Genomic DNA, 25,944 nt, shown 5'->3' on the forward strand with positions numbered 1-25,944 from the left:
ACTACTACTAGTTCTCAGCACTTGGCTATTTCCCCAGCTGTGAACTCTAGGCCCGGATGAAGCCTGGGAGTAGAGTAGAGTAGAGGCTGACTGCCCTAAGCCCCTCTCTCTCCCATGGCCCCTCCTGTGTCTGCCCCTCTCCCTCTCCCCTTGGGAGTCTGGGCCATGTGGTGAGCTGGCCCTACATCAGACGACCGGCCCAGGCGTTTGATCCCCCTCCTCCCTCCTCCCTCCATCCCCTCCTCCTCCGCTCCCTCGCTCCGCATCCGACGAACAGGAAGAGCAGCTCTAATAAAGTCCCTTCATTTCCTCTCCTCTTTTTCATCTCTCCATCCTCCTCCCTTTCTTCTTCTTCTTCCTCCCTCCGTCTGTTTAATCACTCTTGCCTTTTGTTTTGTCGTTTTTATATTATTCCCTCTTTGTCTTGTTTTCATCTCCTCCTCCTCCTCCATTTCATTCACTCTGTTCTTTCTCTCTCCCTCGCTCTCCTTCCCCCTCTCTCTGGGGATTTCTCTCTGGCTTCGGGTTAGGTGTTAGTATGTGTTTGTGTTAGAATGTGTTTTAAGGGGAACCAGTCCATTGGTAAGCCGTCCTACATTCTGTATGTCATGTTGAAGTGGTCCTATATGTCTCCCCACAGCACCCGGTTTCTCAGCCCCCTGGTGGGGTAACCCATGTCTCCTCACAGCACCCGGTCCCTCAGCCCCCTGGTGGGGTAACCCATGTCTCCTCACAGCACCCGGTCCCTCAGCCCCCTGGTGGGGTAACCCACTCAGCCCCTGTATGTCTCCCCACAGCACCGGTCCCTCAGCCCCCTGGTGGGGTAACCCATGTCTCCTCACAGCACCCGGTCCCTCAGCCCCCTGGTGGGGTAACCCATGTCTCCTCACAGCACCCGGTCCCTCAGCCCCCTGGTGGGGTAACCCATGTCTCCTCACAGCACCCGGTCCCTCAGCCCCCTGGTGGGGTAACCCATGTCTCCCCACAGCACCCGGTCCCTCAGCCCCCTGGTGGGGTAACCCACTCAGCCCCTGTATGGCCACCACTGCAGTCAATACTAGGCCCAGTGTGGGTACTGCAGAACATATAACATTTGAATTATCACATGGTTCATAAACAACAGGTGTAGACTAACAGTACAATGCTTACTTACCAACAATGCAGTATACCATTTTTTTTAAATGCAACACAAGGAATAAATACACAATGTGTAACAATAACATGGCTATATACACGGGGTACCGGTACCGAGTTGATGTGCAGGGGTACGATGTAATTTAGGTAAATGTGTACATATAGGCTGGGGTAAAGAGATCCTGCCTCCCATCATAGTGAGCTTCATCCATGAGAAACAGCTTTTTACTGGGGCTAGTGGCTACAACAGAATACTAGGGAGTGAATGCACCTTCCTGAATGCTCGATGCCAAAGTTAGCTTCTAAAGTTCAACCAGAAGGAATGAGAATCGTCTCTAATTGTGTCTCCATTCCTTCTATCTATTTAACTATTCATTTATTCCCCTCCTCTTTCTCGCTCCCTTCTTTTCGGTACACCTCCTCTCTGATGGTGATGGTCGGGGACGTGCTGGTGCATCCTAGCATGCGAAGAAACGCCACAACTTTCCCGTGATGCTTTGCTTCTGGGGCGACATCGCCACCTTCCATGCGAGAAACCGCGACAGGAAATGCCCATTTAGCTGTCGATAGAAGGCCGGGGTGCCGTGGAGTTCAGTCCATTGGCCCGACCACAGAGTCCCACAGAGTACCCCCCGTGTTCCTCGGTAATGGACCGACCGAGAACCACCACGGCCCAATGGGACCAGTCCCCCGGGCCTGCCACCCCAGTCCCCAAAACACTGTGGTTAACAAAGTAACGACATACACGCACTCACACACACTCCACCGAGTCCCCTTCCCAGTGTGGTTAACGAAGTAACCATGCAAAGTGTGTGTGAGAGCAACCCCTCCCATCCCTCCCATCCTTCGCTCCTGCACTCATCCATTTGTTCTATCCATCGAGTGACTTGACTGGTCATTTATTTATCAGTTCGTTGACGCTTCGCTCCGAGTGTGTCGTGGTGTGGCGAGAAAGAGAGGCCTTGGTTCCATTTACTGAACCAGCTCTTCTTCTTCTTCATTTAGCAATGGGCCTTCATCCTCCTGGGGTACTGTTAGGACCGGAGGGGTGGGAGGTGAGGATGGATCCTTTCAGCTGATTTGGGGTTGGGGGTAGGGGGATCCCCTCCGTGTCTTTCTCTCTGTCTCCCTTCCTCCATCACTGTCTCTGTCATAAGGGATTTTGGCCGTGTGAGTCGTTACTTGATTTTGATTTTGTGGCTGACTGATGACTGATGTATTGACCAGTGTCCTCTCTCTCCTCTGTCTCTTGCTGGGGGGAAAAGGCCAGCCTGACCACCATTAATCGAGCAGCTGACCATTAAAATGTCCCCCCCCCCAGAACAACAGATTTTTACCATGTCTACTCGGGGTATAGATCCAACAACCTTTCGGTTACTGACCCAACGCTCTAACCACTAGGCTACCTGCCTACGTGGGGCAACCTAATCACATTTAACCCAGAACTAAAGTATTGCGTAATTGGTCAGCTGCTCGATTAAATTCTAGGTCCATACTTGTCAAGAGAAGCGATGAAGAGATGCTAGAACGAGGAGCTCCACCATCTCTCTTTGCAAGTTACGGGCAGAATGTCTCCTCCCCTTCCGAAATTCGGAAGATGCTAACAGCTGCGAAATCGTGATTTGTCCAAATAAACAGTGACGAAAAAAACGGGTCTGTCCGCGAGAGACTAGGGGCAACCCCACCAGTGAGGGTTGTGAGAATGGGCCTGCCATGCTGCCATAGATATGAGTCTCTCTGACTCTGGATCCATCTCAATAGTATAGATATGAGTCTCTCTGACTCTGGATCCATCTCAATAGTATAGATATGAGTCCCTCTGACTCTGGATCCATCTCAATAGTATAGATATGAGTCCCCCTGACTCTGGATCCATCTCAATAGTATAGATATGAGTCCCCCTGACTCTGGATCCATCTCAATAGTATAGATATGAGTCCCTCTGACTCTGGATCCATCTCAATAGTATAGATATGAGTCCCTCTGACTCTGGATCCATCTCAATAGTATAGATATGAGTCCCTCTGACTCTGGATCCATCTCAATAGTATAGATATGAGTCCCTCTGACTCTGGATCCATCTCAATAGTATAGATATGAGTCCCTCTGACTCTGGATCCATCTCAATAGTATAGATATGAGTCCCTCTGACTCTGGATCCATCTCAATAGTTTAAAGTGGCTTCTTCTCTTTGTCTCCTTTCCCTTTGTCTGCTCCGACCTTAAATACCTGTACAAGGGTTAACGTGTTGCTTTCACATTGCCAATGTTTTCAGATTAGTGCAGATTAAGGATGAGAGTCCATTTTGGACTATCGAGGTACAGCCATCCGTCCCCATCTCTCTGTCTATGTCTGTCTGTTGACAAGCTTGTGACTCATTTCTAAAGAGACCATCTGTTAGTTCCAACCACCAGGACCCAGTCCCAACCACCAGGACCCAGTCCCAACCACCAGGACCCAGTCCCAACCATCAGGACCCAGTCCCAACCACAGCAGACCCAGTCCCAACCACCAGGACCCAGTCCCAACCACCAGGACCCAGTCCCAACCACAGCAGACCCAGTCCCAACCACCAGGACCCAGTCCCAACCACCAGGACCCAGTCCCAACCACCAGGACCCAGTCCCAACCACAGCAGACCCAGTCCCAACCACCAGGACCCAGTCCCAACCACAGCAGACCCAGTCCCAACCACCAGGACCCAGTCCCAACCACCAGGACCCAGTCCCAACCACCAGGACCCAGTCCCAACCACAGCAGACCCAGTCCCAACCACCAGGACCCAGTCCCAACCACCAGGACCCAGTCCCAACCACAGCAGACCCAGTCCCAACCACCAGGACCCAGTCCCAACCACAGCAGACCCAGTCCCAACCACCAGGACCCAGATTAGACCGCAGGCTACCTCAGACACTCACACTGATCACTGACCAACTGTCAGTTGGCTAATGATGGACATGTTGTTTGAGTCAGTTTGAGTTTTTCTGTTGAGTCAGAGGGGCAACCTAACGTAAACCACTTCTAGGACTGTACAGTGGCTTCTTCTCCTCACTTCTGGACTCGTGCTCCTGGTTCTCGTTTCCTCTGGGATCTCCTCCTCCAATCCCTCTCTCATCCCTCTCTTCCTGCCCCGAGGCCAAGGCTCATCCCTCCATCAGGACACCATGCACCTTTACTGCCCATCCATCCATCCTTTTATCCATCCATCTATCCATCCTCTCCTCTTTCTATTGATCCTTCTATGCGTCCATACAATTGGATGGTAGATGAAAACCTTCCATAGTTTACAGATCAATATTTCACATTTTATTCAGGAAGCACTTTCAGAAAAAGAACAGTAACCCGGGCCTAAATCACAAAAGAGGAAGCAGACCCTATACATGTTTAAAATGTGCTGAAATAAACACACAACACGTAGTCCCAGTCTCTTCTGTTGATCACATGGAATAGTGTCCTTTTTCACAGGTGATTAAACTAGTCAGTGTGTGTGTGTCTGTGTCTGTCTATGTGTGAGCGCGCGTGTTTGTGCGTGCGTGCGTGCGTGCGTGCGTGTGTGTGTGTGTGTGTGTGTGTGTGTGTGTGTGTGTGTGTGTGTGTGTGTTTCCCTGCATCACTGCACCTGCTCATCCATTCAAACTGCACTAAACGCTGCCTGAGGCAGATCCCCATAGCTCTCTCTCTCTCTCTCTCTCCCCTCTCCTGTCCCCCTCCCTCCCTCCTTCCATCCCTCTCTCCCTGCTCAGTACTCTATTCAGCAAGGACAGAGATGCTGAGATATAAGCTGTAGGTGAAAAGTGAAGTGTGGACAGCTGAACTGTGCATAGGATTTATACTATGACTGGAATAGGTGTCAACATTACAGGGGTACGAACGTGTGTCACAGTAACTTTTAGACAGGTATATCACTTCAAACCGTTGAGCGCTATGTGACCCTCTCTCCTCTCCTCCCTCGCTCCCTCTCTCCTCTCCTCTCTCTCTCTCTCTCCCTCTCTCTCTCATATTCTCTCCTCATAGCTTGTGTCAGAAAATCAATCAGTAGTTCCACAGGAGGAGTGCCTCATAGAGCTGCTACTTTTCTCTCATCTGAGAGCACGCTGAATTATTCAACACACACACACAAGCCTTCCCTTCTGAAGACTGGCAGGTTTCAGACACAGACAAACTCAATGCACTGAGTCATATCTTCAGTCAGAAATGACCAAATCAAACAGCACTTGGATTGAGGGATGAATTCATTGTAGTATTCTGATTTAGTTGTGATTGACAGATTAGCCTGATTATCTTGTCATGATACTAGTTCTGGTGTTAACCATGTTAGCGTTACTGGGTCTATTGGGCCCTGGGGGATTCAGAGATGGGGCAGGGGAGTACAGGAAAGGGACCGTGGGAAAAACTGCTCCTTTGAAATTCTGTGTGTTTGTGTTGCATGTGTGTGTATCACTGGTTAAGAGTTTCTGCTTAGTTGCAATGTAAATACAGCTGGACTGAGTGTGTGTGGGCTGTTTGTCCCATTCCTGGAGTGTGAGTGTGTGTGTGCGTGCGTGCGGCTATGTGAAGGTGTGTGTCTGTTAACCAGGTGCTGGACCACTCTGTTCTGTCACTTGGCAGTGCTGCTAACTGATATGTCAGAAAATCAATTAATTACTTTTAAGTAGCAGTTAACTGCATCCAAACAATACAGCCCCATGAATTATAGAGGAGGTGTGAGAGTGCGTACGTGCGTACGTGCAAGCCTCCATTTTTTCCCCTCTATTTTAACTTGAGAGTCACTATCACTGCTTTCACAATGTTTGATTACAGAAACATTCAATTCCAACTGCTGTAAATCTTCTACAATAAACTTACAACAATCTGCTAACACTTTCAGTGAGTGAGTGATGAGTGACTGAGTGACTGGGTGATGAGTGACTGATGTGAAGCTCTGTGAAGCTGCATGAGACTCCTCCCCAGGCTGTATCTCTCCATCGATCCCTTGTTCAGGGAGGTGGTGGAGGTGAGGGGTGGAGGTGGTGAGGAGGGGCGAGTGTGTGGGTATTGATCCTCAGTGTGGCCCTGGTGCTGGCCTCAGGGTGGCCCCGACTCTAGAGACAGCAGGGGACAGACTGCCCCTGGCACAGAGAGAGAGAGACTGAGAGAGAGAGAGCGAGAGACTGAGAGAATGAGCGAGAGACTGAGAGAATGAGAGAGAGACAGAAAGGACACGAACACAGCAGTCCCCTAAGAGAGGGAGAAAGAGAGATAAACAAGTATAAAGAAAAAGACGATTAGAGGGACAGTTCAATCCACGTCCCCAAAGAGAAACTCTGACCTGCAGAGATTGGCAGAGTGGAAGAGGAGGTTCCAACCAACTAATACAGTGTGTGTATCCAGCAACAGTGTGGTAACAGAGGCGACACTTCCTGTCAAGCTCGTCCCTAGTAGTGCCTTCCCTAGACCATCATGACCTGCTGTGGCGTACCAGATCCCTGCAACACACACACATTCGGTGTCCTGTGGTACTGCCACTGGTGTACCCAGAGTTCCGTTGGGCCCAGGTCTGTGGGATAGTTACTATGAGTGGTGGATTCGGGGGGGTGTGTGGAGGACGACCCAGAAACCTCAGTGGCCATGCACCAACCTCAGCCAGACCAGAGGACTGATCCGTGTCACACTAGGGGGTTTCCAGGAAGCCAGCGACCAGCCATAGTGGTCATGTCACCTCAGGAGCTGTCACTGGCAAATCAAACTGTCTCCGTCGTTCGAATCTGGTTTCCAGATCTTCCAGTGTAAGGACCGTGTGGTTCCCAAACTCTGGCGTGAACCACTGAGAAAATTGTCCTTTTTCATGTGATCCACAAACTCGATGACAATTACTTAAAACACAAACCAGTCTTTATGGCTAAGACCAACTCAATCCCCTGCTCTCGCAAGTTTAAGTCCTCGCCTTTATTTTCACCGTTTGTCAGAACTTTAGAAAAAGAAGAGAGGGAGAGAGATGAGAGAAAGACATGGAGGGGGGAGCGATAGAGAGAGGAAAGGAGAGAGAGAAAAATCATTTGAGTCGCTAAATGAAATTAGCAGGTCTGAGTTGCCTGAGGGCAGAGTGATGCCGAGTCCCCCGGGGCTATGCTTAGTGAGGGAATATATTAAGCATGAGTGGATGCCATCTCTTTTCCCCTCCTTTCTCTCCTTCTTTCTCTCTTTTTCAGTTTTTCACTAATATCTTGGGCGAGGGGGGAGGTGGGAAGGGTGGCGGGTGGGTATAAAAGGATGAGGGTGAGAGTGAGGGGGATCTAGCTTTCCATATTCCTGTGCTGGGTCTTAAAAACCCAACCCACCGTTCGCTCCGCCAGTACCCAGAGACGAAGCATGAATCCTGGGCCCTTCTCCAACTCCGGTCCCCTGTCCTGGGCCATGTACCTGATGAGGAAAGGCCGAACTGGCAATGGGCTCTTTGGTAATCTATCCTGCTTTTATTACTACACCTGCGTCTTCATCTACCCCTTCCTCTTCATCGTTATCATCAACATCATCACTGTCTGCCTCTCAACCACTCTTGTCTTTGTCTTTGTTTGTCAAATTGAAAGACATTTGCCCTGAATCTTCCTCATAACTCATCTTTACCTGCGGCTATTTCTTCATGATCTTCATCATCATCCCCACCACCATCATCATCATCATCAACCGTTTCCTCTCAGCCTTTTTAATCTTCTTTTGTTTACTTTTCTCTCACCCCTCATTCTTTCTCCAGTCTGTTTTCCAATGTTGTCCTGAATGGGGTTAAGAAACCAAGAGTGAAACATTTGATTGATATAACATACACCAGTTTTTATTTCTGTGTGCTGCGGCTGTATTTTGGTTTGGGTGGTTCACCTTACTTGATGCTAACTGATAATCAAAAAACTAAAGACTGAATGATGTGCTGAAGATTTTTCTTATTTTTCCTCAAAAAATGTTTAGGCTATATTAATCTGTAGGCCTATAGGTTCATGGGTAGGCAAGATTCGGGGTTTATGCTGATGACTTGTCATTTAAACCAATCATCTCTCCAGAATTGATTCTTTCCCAATGCAATGGAAGCGGCCTCCAGTTAATCGCGCAAACATGCTGCAGCGTGTAGCCTCGCGACGCATATCGATAGATTTGATAGCCGACTACATACATTATTGATCAAGCAGTTTGCGCCTATCCGATTACCGCTACTCAGAGGTGAACGGGACGAGAGGAAATCCAAGCCTCTCGCTCTCTCTCTCTCTCGTAGAACTCTCCCTGCCTGTCCCCTCAAAGTAGCAGTTCTTCCTTTAGGCAACCGTAAAGTCGGTTCATTTCTGAGGAAATATTTCCTTCAATTATATTGAAATCGATAATTTTTTTAATGATTGAATATTTTAGGCCGTGATTGTAGACTATAGGTTTTTTATTTATCAATAATATAGGCAACCAACATTTTCACGGCTACGACTTTCAAAAATCAGACTGCATCACATTTATTTAGCATGTGAAAAAATAAAATTGTATTTGTTTTAATTAGAATCGAATCTATTTAATTTGATGTGTCATATAGGAGTAAATAGGCTTTTTGCTTTGTTTTATTGTTTTTAACAATGATCTAATTATTAGCACTTCTCCAAGGGGGCATTTTAACAGAGCTTTGTGTTTTAGTAATCAATAACCACACACTAATCAAATCCTAAATGTATATACGATGATATTAGAATAGGCTATAATAAATTAAATCTCCAATTATAGATTTAGTAGGCGAACAACTTCATCAGTTTGAAATATTTTGTGTCCTAAATTTCAAACATAAATGTAGTCCTAATTTGTGGCCTATTGTTTGGTTGTTGTTTAAAATTAAGGTACAATCTGGTACGTTCTGGTAGGTTCTGTGTGACGTGCTGTGGTGAGCTGCATTGTAAAAGATAACATTATCGGGGGCGGCAGGTAGCCTAGTGGTTAGAACGTTAGGTCAGTAACCGAAAGGTTGTCGGATCGAATCCCCGACCTGACAAGGTAAAAATCTGTCGTTCTGCCCTTGAAGAATTTGTTCTTAACTGACTTGTCAAGTTAAATTTTAAAAATCTGAAGATGAGTTGTGTCCGTCTCTCAGTACGGATATATTTCAACACAAACAATTGCGACAAATGCTCAAACGGCGGCCGGGCCTTGCCGTCACGACACATACATGCACAGATATATAACTAGCCTACGTGAGTCATTGGATAACGGACTTATTTGATTGACTGAATTATAATGCTTTATTCAAGGGGACATGATTGACTTTAGAGCATTATGTGGTTTTATTGTAAATATATATATTATTATGATTATTCAGCAGTGGCTGGCCTTTTTTTTAGGCGATTCTGCTTCTTTTATCCGGCACCATTGAATCACATTTCCAGTAAGCTGTTTGGATGTGTCAGTGGAGTTGATGACCAATTATACTTTTAAACATGAATCACTCAACATTCTGCTCGCAGCCCCCCCGCACAAGCGCATAGGCCTAACTGAATTAAAGTTTTTCTGTAGGCGTATGTCAGCACTTCCTAAGTAATGGAACATTGATTAATCAGAGGGAATCCACATAAATATTTTTTATCCGTTTTTCTAATAAAAAAACTTTTTTTGCCTTGAGAATGTGTCCATTGCAAAAAATACGCACCATTATCCATTATTTCGTTACGGCCTAAATGAATTAATCCAACATCAAAAAAATGTTAGGATTCTTTGCACTGTGTTTACTGTATATAGAGCAAAAAGGCCAGTCACTTTCTATCACGGACACTGTAGTCGGTCCGGCCAGGCGGATGCGTAAGCCGTTACATTTTTTATCATCACGCCTGTGGCTATACGTTCTTAAAACACGGAGAGAGGGGAGAGAAACTGACAGTTCTCTAAAACTCCCGGACAAGGCTGTCAGACTGACCTCTCTTTGTCAAAACAAACTGAAAAACTCATCAGACGAATACTTTCTGCTGAGCTCTGCGTGTACAGGTGGACTAGACTTCATAGTCATTATGGCAAAGACACATAGCCTGTGGCGATGAATATCGAACTGGTCAATGGCAATGAGCTAAACATAGGAGATAATGAGAGAACAAAATCATAATTTTGGATTTCAGAATCATTTTCTTTCTGCTTTGATCTGAATTTGAAAGTAGCCTACAATGTGGTGTTAAATCATTTCCATAATGGAACATATTTACACCATGCAAAAATATTCACATATAGACATAAGATCGTCTGTTTTTATTTACATCGTCACGCAATATAAAATAATTCTCTACAGTGAGGCCTGCGAGTATGTTACAGCTTTCCATTTGCCAGGAGGTGATTTAGATCGTATGCCGCCACCTATTGTTGATATTTGGTGCAGCCACGACGCCCACACTGCGCACTGACACGACAAGACCTGGGAGGTGCTTTATGCGGTCGTGGGAAAAGTGTTCTATGGTCATACTTCAGTAAAAGTCAAGATACCTTAAAGAAAATCAATAAAGTAAAAGTGAACGTCACCCAGTAAAAGTCTAAAAGTATTTGGTTTAAATGCATTTAAGTACTCAATTGGCATAGGCCTATTTGAGTAAAAGTAAAAGCTTTACGTCAAATTCCTTATAATAAGCAAATCAGATGGCACTACGTTCTTGTTTTTATATTTACGGACAGACAAGGGTACACACGCAGTATGTGTTTAGTGAGTCAGCCAGATCAGAGGCAGTAGGGATGACAATGTTATATTGATAGGTGCGTGGATTTGACCAATGTTGTACTTTTGGGGGTCAGGGAATATACATATGGGAGTAAAAAAGTACATATTTTCTTTGGGAATGTAGTGTAGTAAAAGTAAAATTTGTCAAAAATATAAACAGTAAAGTAAACATCCCCCCCCCCAAAAAAAATAAAATAAAACTAGGCTACTTGAGAAGTACTTTAAAGTATTTTTACTTAACTACGCTACTTTACACCACCATCTTTATGTGGCAACGTTGTTTTCCACCGCGGTAAACAACAGGTAACTTTCATGCTTACTTGTAGATAACAACAAGACATCAAATAAACAGTTGAGGATGAGAGCCTACATTCTGACACCGTGAAAGCTGCTTTTTAAGCACGCGCATTTACGCTCTGTCACACTATCATGAAATACATCCCCTGTTCAACGGTTACTTTATTCAGTATGTCTGTGTTGTGCATGGATTGTGGAACCTACTTTAACGTCATCCTCTGAACCCACATCACGTTGGACACTAGCCATAGTGCTACGGAGGGGGAATAGGCCTAAATGGGATATCGTCTCCAAAATACGTCGCGGTGGCCTCCATATAATCTATTCGCAGATGTGATGCAGCCTGGGTTATATGGTTTTTAGCAGTGACGTGGTGGCTATTGCTGATATCATATTCCCCGAATAGATCAGCGCATGACCAATACGTCCACTGGAACAGTACACGCGCCCTGGAATTCAGCAGAATGGCTGTCTTTGTATAAATGTCCACCTCATCTACAGATGAGTCATTTGGGCTTCTTTCTTTACTTTTCCTGTTATTGCACGTCTATATAGGCACATCGGCTATGTCTTATTGGCTAACTTATTGCATGGATATTTACTCATCTTATTTTGTTATGGTGTATGCAGACTATGTTTTGACACCGACACGAGAAATCATCCGGGAAATATCAGGCATTAGGTAGGCTAAAGTGTATTTCCAACTAAATATGTGTGTTTGGTGTCCAAACGCATAGGCCTAATTGTGATTTGGGCAGATTTTTTGTGAACAATAATTTTAATCCACCTTTCAATATATTTTCTTGTGTTTTTTGTTTTTGTATTGGTATCCAACATCCAATTGCACACTGTTTACTTTTATGTTAAAACTACAATACTAGAGCGCGACCGCTGTGTCCGTCTCTCATCGAGCACCGCAGCCCCAAAGTGGAATTCCATTGACTGGCCCGAGCCTTCCTAAGAACCCACAGTTCTCCATCCCTGGACGGACGCAGCTTTAATTGGTTAAACCCTCCCGGACTCTCCGTAGTATCTCGATTCTATTGGCTGAGATCTGTCTCTATGCAAATCCAACCCTGGAGGGACGCATTCCAGCACTGCGGACGGACTGCCAGTAAAACCCTGCCTCCCATCGTCGGGACGTTCATTCATACGCAGCAACTCAACTCTATACACAACCGGAGCATTCAACAAGGGTTTATCGAAATATAAGGCTGTTTGCAGTGACACATCCTAGCCTATTCCTCGTTCACATTCCAGACAATATTTATAAAAGCGAAATTGAAGTATTAACGTTTTTTCCGTCTCCCATGTTGGCACGCACAGAGACGAGAAGATTCCTATTGCGAATTGGGGAGCCATAGAACATCCATCAAAGTTGACCTTTTGTGGCGAGTAACTCACAAGTTATTGAAGAACAACAGAAGAGGAAAAGAAGAAAACATAACCCAACTGGACTTTCTTATTCGCTGTTCGTTTGCTCATTTGAATGCGCCCTGAGACCTCCTTGGATGACGGTCGGGTTTTATTTAGTATCTGGTCGGTGGATGCCTCTTCAGTTTCTGTGTCCATAACACGGATCATGGAATGAGGACTTCACACACCGAGATTTAGCGGGATGTGCGTAATTTGTTAACCGAAGGTGTTTTACTCCACTACAACGCAAATACCCAGTTTTATTCGTGCCCACGCAAGAACCTTCAGACTGTCGCCTGATTTCCACGGTTGATCCACGTGCCTTGGGAGAGTTCATCTAACGACATTTTTAGAGGCAAATATCAGAAGAAACATAGAGCTATATATTCCACAGAGAGTCAGTTTAACTGGATCCTACTGCGGTGTACAAATGGTCTTCCTTTGGGACGCCAAATACGGTACATGAACTTATTTTCACATTTTACGCACGGTTGAATATGTGTTGGTATCTATACCCATCCTGTCCTGTCTAACTTATCAACACCATACTGTGGCAGAACTTGTGTATTATTATCAACCAAGATTTAAACTTCCCTCTGAACTGTGGTTCAGTGCTTTGTGCATGCTAGGTTCCAAATGTAGCCTGTGGCCAACTCGCTGTGAGAGAAAAAACCCGTTGGCGTCCTGCCAATAATTACGTTTATTTCCTCTTCAAATTCTGGTTTCGGTGTGTTTCTTGGCTGTGTGAATGCGCGCGGGTATAAATGTATGCACAAATGCCAACACACACACACACACATGCACACACGCACGCACTTGAGGTTAGGCTACATTAATCAGTTGTCACTAGATACCACAGCCACAAAGTCATAAACCCCGCCTATTTATATAATTTATCTTCTTAAAATATGACTTTGAAGCTAAATTTAACCCTGAACTTAACCACACTGCTAACTTATGACTAACCTTAAATTAAGACCAAAAAGATAATTTGAGTTTTCATGAAGTTTTACGATAGGCCTACAGCCAATTTGAACTTTGTGACTATGGTAACTAATGGAAACCACATTAAAACACATGCAAAGCACATTACTTCCCCTCTCATCAACGGTTTATAAATAAATCCTTCCATCCACAGCGCGTGGTTTGCTGTTAATATTGGCTGGTTAGATGAGAGCAACACAGAGTTGGAGTTCAGTCCAGTTCTGTGGTACACTAGTCCAAGTTCTGTTGAAAGAGCGAGAGGCAGCAGCGGTTTTTAAACCCCCGGTCGTTCCAAACCGCCAACATGTGGCATCGATTGTGGTTGGCTTGGCTGAGTGGCAGACAGGCAGACCGACGGACAGCGCGCGCCGGGGCCTGTCAGACACAGCATCGCTGGCTGGTTTTTAACGGTTTGGTTTCACGTGTCTCCGGCTCTCCAGGGTTGGGTTCCGCTGTTGTAATTTCACTGCGCTCTATTCTGAGAACTTGTATAATTCTGTGCTCTGAAGGCCAACTTGAAACTACATGCACATTGATAAACATAATAGAAAACACTGATCATGTACAGTTCAAAATGTGAATAGCCTAAATTCGTTTGTATTTACTTACTAAGAAGTTATATGCCTTATTGACATACTGTTGACTCTATAGTGTGCGCGCGTGTACGCCTGCGTTGTGTCTGTCTGTGTCCTTACTCACTTATTTATCTACATCTCCATCTTTCTCCAGACCCAGCACCTGGTCGGCGCTTCACCCCCCCTTCCACCACCCTGTTGTCAGGTAAGATGAGTGAGGGTCTGCCCCTGGGTGCCCAGGAGAGCAGTAGCGCCGCCCTGGTGGGAAAGCTGCGTATTGCAGACCGTGGCATGGTGGAGGTGCTGTCAGATCACCCTGGAGAACTGGTGAGGACAGACAGCCCCAACTTCATCTGTTCTGTCCTACCCACACACTGGAGGTGCAACAAGACACTGCCCATCGCATTCAAGGTGAGTGTGTGTGTGTGTGTGGGAGAGGAGTGTGTGTGGGTGGGTGTGTGTGTGTGTAGTGCTATATTTGTAGTTTTATTTTGAATCATTTCTGGAGGCTATAGAGGAACGTGCAAATTTAGTCTGATGGCAACGTTTCTCATAAATGTCTATGTATGTGTGTGTCAAATCAAAAACATATATATTGTCATATGCACTGAATACAACAGGTGTAGACCTTACCTTGAAATGCTTACTTACAAGCCCCTAACCAACAATGCAGAGTTTTAAAAAAGTTATTAAGAAAAATTTGCTAAATAAACGAATGGAAAAATAGTAACACAAATAAAATAACAATAACGAGGCTGTATACAAAGGCTACCAGTACCGAGTCATTGTGCAGGGGTACAGGTTAGTCCAGGTATTATGTACAAATAGGTGAAGGGGTAAAGTGACTATGAATTGATAATAAACAGAGAGTTGCAGCAGTGTGTGTGTGAAGAGTGTGAAGGAATGTGTGTGTGTGTGTGTGTGTGTGTGTGTGTGTGTGTGTGTGTGTGTGTGTGTGTGTGTGTGTGTGTGTGTGTGGGTTGCGTCAATATACATGTGTGTGTGTTTTGTGTGTGTATGTGTTGAAGTGTCAGTGTAGTATGTATGCGTGTGTGGTTATTGTCCAATCAGTGTACATCGAGCTTGTGCCAAATTTTTGTTGTTGAATAAAATAAGGTGGTCAATGCAAATAGTCTGGGAGGCTATTTGATGAACTGTTCAGCAGTCTTGAGGGTAGAAGCTGTTAATGAGCCTTTTGGTCCCAGACTTGGCGCTCCGGTACCACTTGCCGTGTGTGTGAGATGGTGCTTGATAACTGGCCATGAGCAGTACCCAATCTCCCAACCTCATAACTAGCAACCAATAAGCCATTTCAGGCTATCAATCAAGTTAGAGTAGCTAGCTTGTCTAACCATCTTAGTTGGCATGCCAGCTGGCAAGGTTGATAGACTTAGAAAAGCAAGCAATTACTAAATGTACTCAATTAGACTCACATTACTTTCAATATTTTACCCAGATTTGAGCAGAGAAGCATATTTCGTTTCAGGAGGATACAGACAGCTCAAGATGTATGGTTACATATGCAGATATTTTTTTTATTGACATAGAATTAAGCGTAATGATTATTGCTCTAGATTGCCGGGAAAATCTGTTTCAGGTGTTTGAAAAAATGCAAAATTCTCCAAATTACAGACGGACCCCCCCCCCCCCCCTCACATATTTTGTGCCCCCTCAGATTTCTGGGGTGCATGACGCCCCTGGTCACAGAATAAACTTTTAATTGGAGAAAAATATTATTATAGCCATAGCCTACTTCCTTTACAGTTTTTCACTTTGTAATGCAGTTCTCAGAATTGGAATGATGCACGTCAATGTCTTCCAGTTGTTTCATTAGGCTGATGTCGTTCTGGGCATCCATAATGGGAATTATATCATCCAAGTAAAGTACTTTTAAGCACTTTAGGACAGAAGCGTTTGTGAAAAAAAGCCATAGAAAAATACTGTAAAATCAGATTGAGGGAGTTGTATACATTATGTACATTATAAACAAAGTCATAGGCGGATGTTGTTGCCATTAAGTGTGTGTTTGTGTCTGGATGTTGTTGACCGTCTGTTTGAAGAGCTCTATAATCGTTTCCTCATTATTGTTTGTTCTGCAGGGCCGTTTTCACGCTCCACCGAACCTCTCTCTCATGTCTGACTTCCGTAGCTCCCCAACAGTCCTTGAGAATGTAAACTATACTGGGACTGCCAAACACCCGTATTTTCCATCTCTGCCGTGTGTGTGGGTGAAGGGGGGTTGTGTGTGTGGACTAAAGATGTAGTGTCTCAGTTGAAAAACAGAACAGAGCCGTAGTACCCATGCCCGCTATCTCCTCTGTACATTTGCACGCTGATTTGTGGCCATGATTACAGTTAATATGAAAATGACTCTCCCTGGGTCTATTTGCTTTGGGTGTGGAGCTATTCAGTCTGTAGTCTGGGTGGCTTTCTGGAGCACAAAAACACCCAGACTGCCCTCCCATTTAGTAGACCCAGGGTTGGAACAAATTACTGAGAAATAGACTAAATAGATTCAGAATGAATAATTAATTCATTATGAAGTACTAGAATTTATCATTTTTCAATATTATTTTTAAAAGTATAAACATAGTTGAATACACTCGGAATAGAGTGTTGCAATATAACTAAAGATGCTCCTTTTTGACCAAATACATATATCTACCCAGGGGCACAACTTGGTTTTAGAAGTGGGGGGGACATAATGGTTATTATTATTATTATTATTATTTTAATTATCCAGTCTAGAGGTCGACCGATTATGATTTTCAACGCCGATGACGATTATTGGAGGACCAAATTACCGATTAAAATCGGCCGATTTAAAAAAATATATTTGTAATAATGACAATTACAACAATACTGAATGAACACTTATTTTAACTTAATATAATACATCAATAAAATCAATTTAGCCTCAAATAAATAATGAAACATGTTCAATTTGGTTTAAATAATGCAAAAACAAAGTGTTGGAGAAGAAAGTAAAAGGGCAATATGTGCCATGTAAGAAAGCTAACGTTTAAGTTCCTTGCTCAGAACATGAGAACATATGAAAGCTGGTGGTTCCTTTTAACATGAGTCTTCAATATTCCCAGGTAAGAAGTTTTAGGTTGTAGTTATTATAGGAATTATAGGACTATTTCTCTCTATACCATTTGTATTTCATATACCTTTGACTATTGGATGTTCTTATAGGCACTTTAGTATTGCCAGTGTAACAGTATAGCTTCCGTCCCTCTCCTCGCTCCTACCTGGGCTCAAACCAGGAACACATCGACAACAGCCACCCTCGAAGCAGCGTTACCCATGTAGAGCAAGGGAAACAACTACTCCAAGCCTCAGAGCGAGTGACATTTGAAACGCTATTAGCGCGCACCCGCTAACTAGCTAGCCATTTCATATCGGTTACACCAGCCTAATCTTGGGAGTTGACAGGCTTGAAGTCATAAACAGCGCAATGCATTGCGAAGGGCTGCTGGCAAAACGCACGAAAGTGCTGTTTTGATTGAATGCTTACGAGCCTGCTGGTGCCTACCATCGCTCAGTCAGACTGCTCTATCAAATCATAGACTTAATTATAACATAATAACACACAGAAACACGAGCCTTAGGTCATTAATATGGTCGAATCCGGAAACTATCACGTTTATTCTTTCAGTGAAATACGGAACCGTTCCGTATTTTATCTAACGGGTGGCATCCCTAAGTCTAAATATTCCTGTTATATTGCACAACCTTCAATGTTATGTCATAATTACGTAAAATTCTGGCAAATTAGTTCGCAACGAGCCAGGCGGCCCAAACTGTTACATATACCCTGACTCTGCGTGCAGTGAACGGAAGAGAAGTGACACAATTTCACCTGGTTAATATTGCCTGCTAACCTGGATTTCTTTTAGCTAAATATGCAGGTTTAAAAACATATACTTCTGTGTATTGATTTTAAGAAAGGCATTGATGTTTATGGTTAGGTACAGTCGTGCAACGATTGTGCTTTTTTTCGCAAATGCGCTTTTGTTAAATCATCCCCCGTTTGGCGAAGTTGGCTGTCTTTGTTAGGAAGAAATAGTCTTCACAGTTCGCAACGAGCCAGGCGGCCCAAACTGCTGCATATACCCTGACTCTGTTGCAGAGGTGACACATTTTCCCTAGTTAAAAGAAATTCATGTTAGCAGGCAATATTAACTAAATATGCAGGTTTAAAAATATATACTTGTGTATTGATTTTAAGAAAGACATTGATGTTTATGGTTAGGTACAAGTTGGAGCAACAACTGTCCTTTTTCGCGAATGCGCACCGCATCGATTATATGCAACGCAGGACAGGCTAGATAAACTAGTAATATCATCAACCATGTGTAGTTAACTAGTGATTATGATTGATTGATTGATTGTTTTTGATAAGATAAGTTTAATGCTAGCTAGCAACTTACCTTGGCCTCGTGGAGTGCAATGTAAAGCAGGTGGTTAGAGCGTTGGACTAGTTAACCGTAAGGTTGCAAGATTGAATCCCCAAGCTGACAAGGTAAAAATCTGTCGTTCTGCCCCTGAACAAGGCAGTTAACCCACCGTTCCTAGGCCGTCATTGTAAATAAGAATGTGTTCTTAACTGACTTGCCTGGTTAAAAAATCTTTATATAAATATAAAAAATAAAAAAAAATTGGCAAATCGGTGGCCAAAAATACCGATTACCGATTGTTATGAAAACTTTAAATCGGCCCTAATTAATCGGTCATTCCAATTAATCGGTCGACCTCTAATCCAGTCGAATAAACTCTCCAAACAGCCTACCCGACTGCTCGGAGGCGTCCTAAAACACACTGTTGCCCCGTTTTGTATCATATTCCAATGATAAAACGGGGGGTGGCAAAAAATGCATGTCCCCCCATCCCCAGTAAAGGTTGCGCCCCTGTATCTACCTGATAATTGATGTTTTGTGTAAAGTGTTCAATGTAAATTACGTGTGTAATTATATTTATGTATTGTCTTTTTTTTGTAATGTGCAAGACAAGCAATAAAGTTTCCATCTATCTGACTGTGTCTCTCTCTCTCTCCTCCTATTGCCGTAGGTGGTTGCCCTTGGTGATATCCCTGACGGTACCTTGGTCACGGTGATGGCGGGGAACGATGAGAACTACTCAGCAGAGCTCCGCAACGCCACGGCCGCCCTCAAAAACCAGGTGGCTCGCTTCAACGACCTGCGTTTCGTAGGCCGCAGCGGACGAGGTACACACACACACACACACACACACACACACACACACACACACACACATATATATAGATACACTGATATAGCTCTCGCTCTCTCTGTCCCTAATGGACGGTGAACCGCGGTTACTCCAAATCAGGTGCAGGCAAATGTCATGCCTTATCTATTTAAAACACAGGCCTCTCTGTACATAAGCTAGCTGTTACTGTACACACACACACACACACACACACACCTCTCAATTGTCCCATTGTCCTGCTAGGCAAACAGCCATCTAGTCTGACTTAAAACACACACACACACCCACAGGACCTAGAATGCAGCTCAGGGTTAATTACAGTATGACTGTATGTGTGAGCCTGTCTGAACTTGTGGTGAACGTTGATTAAACTAGGTGAGTGTTTGGTTGGGTTGTGGTCAGAGAGTTGGTCTGGCTGCAGCTCAGTAGGCTGTGGTTACAGTGGTGTGGTTTAGAGTTATGTAAGGGATCTTTCTCTCTCTCTCTCTCTCTCACACACACACACACACACACACACACACACACACACACACACACACACACACACTATGTGTCAAAAGGTGTATTGGAGGTGAAGTCAGGTGCAGGAGAGCAGAGTATAATGAACAGGCGCACTTTTATTATAGTTCCATAAACGAGAGCACTACATAAATCAAACGCGCTAAAAAAAACGGAACATAAAAGTAAAGTGCGTAAACTAACACCACCTAACATGAAACAATTACACACAAAACATGATGGGAAACAGAGTTAAATACAAGTAGATTCATTGGGGAAATGAAAACCAGGTGAGTATGGAAACAAGACAAGACAAATGGATATATGAAAAATGGAGCGGCGATGGCTAGAAAGCCGGTGACGTCGAACGCCGCCCAAACAAGGAGAGGAGCCGACTTCGGCGGAAGTCGTGACACTATGAAATAAACCATTCTAAACACACACACACACACACACACACACACACACACACACACACACACACACACACACACACACACACACACACACACACACACACACACACACACACACACACACACACACACACACACACACACACACACACACACACACTCCTCCTCCTCTTTTCTTCTGGGAAACACACACCATGACAGAGGTTTATTCAGAAGGAAGATAAGACAAGTGATTGGCTAATGCTGATAGGACCCACTGTGGTAAACACACTGCTGTACTCAACAAGCCTAGACCTGAACACCCCCCACACACACACACACGCACACGCACACACACACAGAAAGAAATCATCCCATTGATAGGGGCGATTACAGATGGAGAGTTCCGGAGTAAACAGTCATCTCTGTACAGTAAGCCCTAGAGAAATGTAAACTGGGTAAAAGCCTTGGCACTTAGACACAGACACACACACACACACACACACACAGACACACACACACACACACACCACACAGCTTTTAGATGTGCACTGATGGTGTCCGATCAGACAGACAGACTGATGACACACCAGCAACAAAGACCACAGCTGTTCTCTCATCCTATCTCTCGATCGCTCTACCTCTCCCCTCCTCTATCACTTACCGATCCTCTCAGATTCTTTCTTGCAGATAGCACACCAGCAACAAAGACCACAGCTGTCCTTCCTCTGTCTTTCTGTCTCCTCCCACTCTCCTCTCTTTCTGGATATAGGAGCAGTGAGTTACTGGGCGGCCAAACGGCACAAACAATCTCAGACATATTTATCTCTTTCTTTCGCTCTCTTTCTCTCGTTTTCTCTCTCTTTTTCTCTCTCTTGCAAACAAAGTTGTTTGGATGTGCACACACACTTGTTCACATCCTAACACATGCACAGTATAGTGTACACACACACACACACACACAGCGTTGTCAGGGGACGTTTCCTAGCTGTGTTGTCTTCTTCCCGTCTGCCTCTCAGACAGAACGTCTCCCTCACAGACACTAATACTTCTGTGTGTGTGTGTGTGATATCTACATACATATGGAGAAAAGAGAAGAGGATTTTTTGTGTGTCTATGTCTGATGTAAGACAATGAGCAATCTTTTAAGCGGAAATGTGATTGTGAAATATCATTATATTTTGCAATTCAATTATCCTACAATAACTTACTACATGATGAATAATGGACAGTTTTCCCATTATGGTGAAGATTACTGTATTAGTAGATTTGCCTCTCTTTGGACAGTCAAACACACTTGAATAGAAAACGTGGGATGTGGTCACATAGCTTCTCTAGGCTCTGAGAATAGTCCTGGCTGCCTGCTTGTGTGTGGTCTGGACAGTAATGCTGAGTACTTCCACAGTACAGCTGAGTACCTGTGTGTGTGTGTGTGTGTGTGTGTGTGTGTGTGTGTGTGTGTGTGTGTGTGTGTGTGTGTGTGTGTGTGTGTGTGTGTGTGTGTGTGTGTGTGTGTGTGTGTGTGTGTGTGTGTGTGTGTTTTGGTGTTCGTGTTTGTTAATTATGTGTGTGTGTGTGTGTGTGTGTGTGTGTGTGTGCACGGAATAGTAAACAATCAAACATTTTACCAACTGGGGACATTTTGTTCATCCCCACAAGGTTTAGGGTTAGAATTAGGTTTAGGGTTTGGAGCTAGGTTTAGGGTTATGGGATTTTGAATGGGACTGAACTGTGTGTCCCCACAAGGTTAGCTGTACAAGAGTGTGTGTGTGTGTGTGTGTGTGTGTGTGTGTGTGTGTGTGTGTGTGTGTGTGAGTAACAGTAGCCAGGGCTTTAGCTGGCGTAGGCTGGTCTGTGTGTGGTAACTCTATTCCAGCCTTGGCACAGCCTCTGACCGCCTCCCCTGGGCGCCCATACCTCCATGGTGGGTGACAAGTGTGTGTGTGTGTGTGTGTGTGTGTGTGTGTGTGTGTGTGTGTGTGTGTGTGTGTGCACACCCTCTCAGCATATGCCCGTCACTCATCACCATGCATTGAGGTACAGAGCCTGTGGGAGAAAAACACACACAAATGTGATTGTCTCCTCCACTCACCTAGGAATCTCTATACTTACACGCACACGGAGATACACAGATATACACACACACAGAGATTCATAGATCTATACAGAAACACAGTCACAGTGTTGACCGTCAGCCTTGTCCTCTCATCACCAGACCCTCTGACTGGATTAGTCACACGGCAGCTCCACCAGCCAAGTCTGCTCCCACACACACACACACACACACACACACACACACACACACACACACACACACACACACACACACACACACACACATAATTAACAAACACGAACACCAAAACACACACTCATTTAAACGTATAATAAACCCACACATGTACACACACACACCCTGTTTGTCTGTGTGTGTTTATGAGCAGTAAATAGGTGTGGAGCCGTAGGGTCTGTCTGTCCTCTGAGTTATTTCTGTGTCAGGCTGATCTTAATGTCTTATCCAGACCTGGGGTATATTGGGATAGAGGGAGGGAGGTAGATGGAGAGAGAGAGGGAGAGGGAGTGCATGCTCCAGGAAGGTGCAGACCAACATGGGGGAAGAGGGAGGGGTAGGCAGGGGAAATAGAGGCCCATGTCAGCGGTTGTTGTGAGACACAAGAGGTTTTCTGTGTAGATGATCACATTAAAACATATTTTCACCCTCTCTTCCTGTCCTCCTCCAGGGAAGAGTTTCACTCTGACCATCACGGTGTTCACCAACCCTCCCCAGGTGGCCACCTACCAGAGAGCCATCAAGATCACCGTGGACGGGCCCAGAGAACCACGCCGTGAGTACCACCTCCATCCTCTTCATCATCATCATCATCATCGCACTTATCACCATCAACGTCACATGACTCCGTCGGTTGAAGGATGAGCGTCAGCGTAGGATTGCACCAAGACAATGGAAGACAACGCATCCTAAGCATAGTTATCCTCATCATTATTATCCAAGTTGTTATTACATTATCATGATCATAATCACCGTTAGAGTGGTATGGGATTTGTAGTTGCATTAGTTCTGGGTTGTAGTTCTGGGAGGGTGCTGATTGGAAGACTCATCACACCTCTGTCTCGTGGTTGTTAACGGGACTATTCCCTGATGGTCCGTTATTCTGGTCGGGAATCTGGTGTTGGGCGCCGTGCAACGATCCAGGGTCTGGCTGGCTGGCTGGCTCAAGGGGGGGGGGGTGTGTGTGTGTGTGTGTGTGTGTGGTGTGTGTGTGTGTGTGTGTGTGTGTGTGTGTGTGTGTGTGTGTGTGGAGGGTCTGGCCGACTCTGGGTTCTGGCCAGCGCTTCAAAGGGCTAAGACACAGGCTCCAGTTACAGCACCACTTCCTCCCAGTGCGCCAGTCGTGTGTGGTGTGTGTGTGTGTGTGTGTGTGTGTGTGTGTGTGTGTGTGTGTGTGTGTGTGTGTGTGTGTGTGTGTGTGTGTGTGTGTGTGTGTGTGTGTGGGTGGGAATGTGAAGACAAGTGATGGTTTTTCACAGCTGAGGCTGGCTAGCTGGCTGGATACTTTCTGTCTCCGTTTTCTTCCTCTGTCAATCTCTCTCTCCCTCTTTTGTCTCTCTCTCTTTTGGTCTTTTCTCTCTCTCTCTCCCTCCCGCTCTCCCTCCCCCCCCCCCCCCCTCTCTCTCTCTCTCTCCCTCCCTCCCTCCCTCTCCCCCTCCCTCCCTCCCTCCCTCGCTGTGTCTTGTTGTGGTCTGATGAGGACTCTCTTCATCATTATGTCCTTTCAGTCTGGCCCCTCATATCACTCAACATGAAACCAAATAGGGAAAAATCTCATATTGTAATTAGAACTGAGACCTCAAACTAAAGAAAAATAAGAAAGAAAAACATGTTAACAAACAGGCAGACAGACAGGCAGACAGGCAGACAGACAGGCAGACAGACAGGCAGACAGACAGGCAGACAGACAGGCAGAGAGATTGATTGATTGATGGAGAGTGTGTGCGTTTCTGCCTGTGTGTGTGTAGGCCACAGACAGAAGCTGGAGGATGTGAAGACGGGAGCATTGGCCTTCTCCGAGCGTCTGAGTGAGCTGGAGCAGCTAAGGCGGAGCACCATGAGGGTCACGCCCCCTCACCATCATCACCACCACGCCCCCACTCCCAATCCCCGGCCCGCCCTGAACCCGGCCCAGTTCAGCAACCCCACACACCACACACAGATACCAGGTGAGTCTTCTCTCGTGGTACCACATACACCCACGGTGCACAGGCTACATGCTAACTGTCATCACACAGTGAAATCACTGCATTATGCCTCCACATACATAGCAAACAACACTCAAACAATGTGTAAGAGAGCAGGAGAGAAGAAGCCCAATTTCTCGAAGCCGTATTTTCTTTAACTCTGGGTTTGGAAATACCAGTACTTCCTTTTTAGTGGTTTTAGCCAATCCTATTGCGGTTAACGTGTGGCACTAGAGCCTCTGACACACACGCCCGCAGTTTCTGTTCCTCTTCTCCAGAAGTGTTGTGTGTGTATGTCTGTGTGTGTGTGTGTGTGTGTGTGTGTGTGTGTGTGTGTGTGTGTGTGTGTGTGTGTGTGTGTGTGTGTGTGTGTGTGTGTGTGTGTGTGTGTGTGTGTGTGTGTTGGCCAGTATATGTAGACAGTTGTAGTGAGGAAGCAGGCCAGGGAGGAGAGGAGGAAGTGAGAGTCAGCTGACAGGAAGTAGAAGTGTGTGAAAAACCCCTCATTTAAAATCTAAACACGCAATACTCCAGTGGAGGCTGCTGAGGGGAGGACGGCTCATAATAATGGCTGGAACGGAGCAAATGGAATGACATCAAACACATGGAAACCATGTGTTTGATGTATTTGATACCATTCCACTCCAGCCATTACCACGAGCCCGTCCTCCCCAATTAAGGTGCCACCAGCCTCCTGTGCAATACACTATATAAGGGAGTCATTCACATTACACGTAAGAGACCAGCAAAATATTGACATTGACAAGAATTAGCTTTGTCTCGAAAAGTGATGTCAACAAAAGACACGAGATGGAGATGGAATCAGAGATGGGTGTATGGAGAGATGGAGAAAGAGGAGGGAGGTAAAGAGAGATGGAAAGACGAAGTGAGAGATGAAATACCCCAAAAGATACATGAGACGCGAGAGAGAAACAGAGGGATAAGGATGGATGGATAGAAGGAGGGGAGTCAGAAAGAGAGGGAAAGGCCCCAGTCCTTCCTGTCTGGTATGTCTCTCTGATCCTGAGGCCACAAAAATAGCAACAGGAGCACTGCCAGCGGAAACCGTTATTAAGTCATTCAAGACCTCTCTCTTTCCCTCCCTCCCTCTCTTTCCCTCCCTCCTCCCTCTTTCTCTCTCTCTTTCCCTCCTACTTCTCTTTTCATATCTGTGAAAATCTGAGGCAGCTGGGGCCATAGGCTGGGTGTATGTGTGTGTCAGAGGCAGCTGTGTGTGTGTGTGTGTGTGTGTGTGTGTGTGTGTGTGTGTGTGTGTGTGTGTGTGTGTGTGTGTGTGTGTGTGTGTGTGTCCAGTATGGTTGTCAGTATGTGGCGTGCCAACCAGAGTGGGTTGGCATGCAGTCAGTGTGGGGTCTGTCCTGAGGCTATGGGCTTTGTGTGTGTCAGTGTGTGAGTGGGTGGGTATGTGTGTGTGTGTGTGTGTGTGTGTGTAGGAGTGTGTTCT

At 45.3% G+C, this 25,944-nt stretch overlaps 1 protein-coding gene across 5 annotated transcripts in view; it reads left to right on the forward strand.

Moving 5' to 3' along the window:
• The window catches only part of runx1 (RUNX family transcription factor 1), a 47,839-nt gene that overhangs the window by 16,490 nt on the left and 5,405 nt on the right, over positions 1-25,944 (forward strand). For 2 of the 5 annotated variants that reach the window (XM_045697855.2, XM_045697856.2), the window contains exons 3-6: positions 14,249-14,505; positions 19,168-19,324; positions 22,964-23,068; positions 24,261-24,461. In XM_045697855.2, the coding sequence (XP_045553811.1) occupies positions 14,249-14,505; positions 19,168-19,324; positions 22,964-23,068; positions 24,261-24,461 (720 nt within the window). Of the gene's footprint in view, positions 1-12,230; positions 12,994-14,248; positions 14,506-19,167; positions 19,325-22,963; positions 23,069-24,260; positions 24,462-25,944 lie in introns of those variants that run through there. The other 3 variants (XM_045697858.2, XM_045697860.2, XM_082962963.1) reach the window with 3 other exon arrangements.

The sequence above is a fragment of the Salmo salar genome, chromosome 16 (genome assembly GCF_965601325.2).
Source record: "Salmo salar chromosome 16, fSalSal1, whole genome shotgun sequence".
Taxonomy (NCBI): domain Eukaryota; kingdom Metazoa; phylum Chordata; class Actinopteri; order Salmoniformes; family Salmonidae; genus Salmo; species Salmo salar.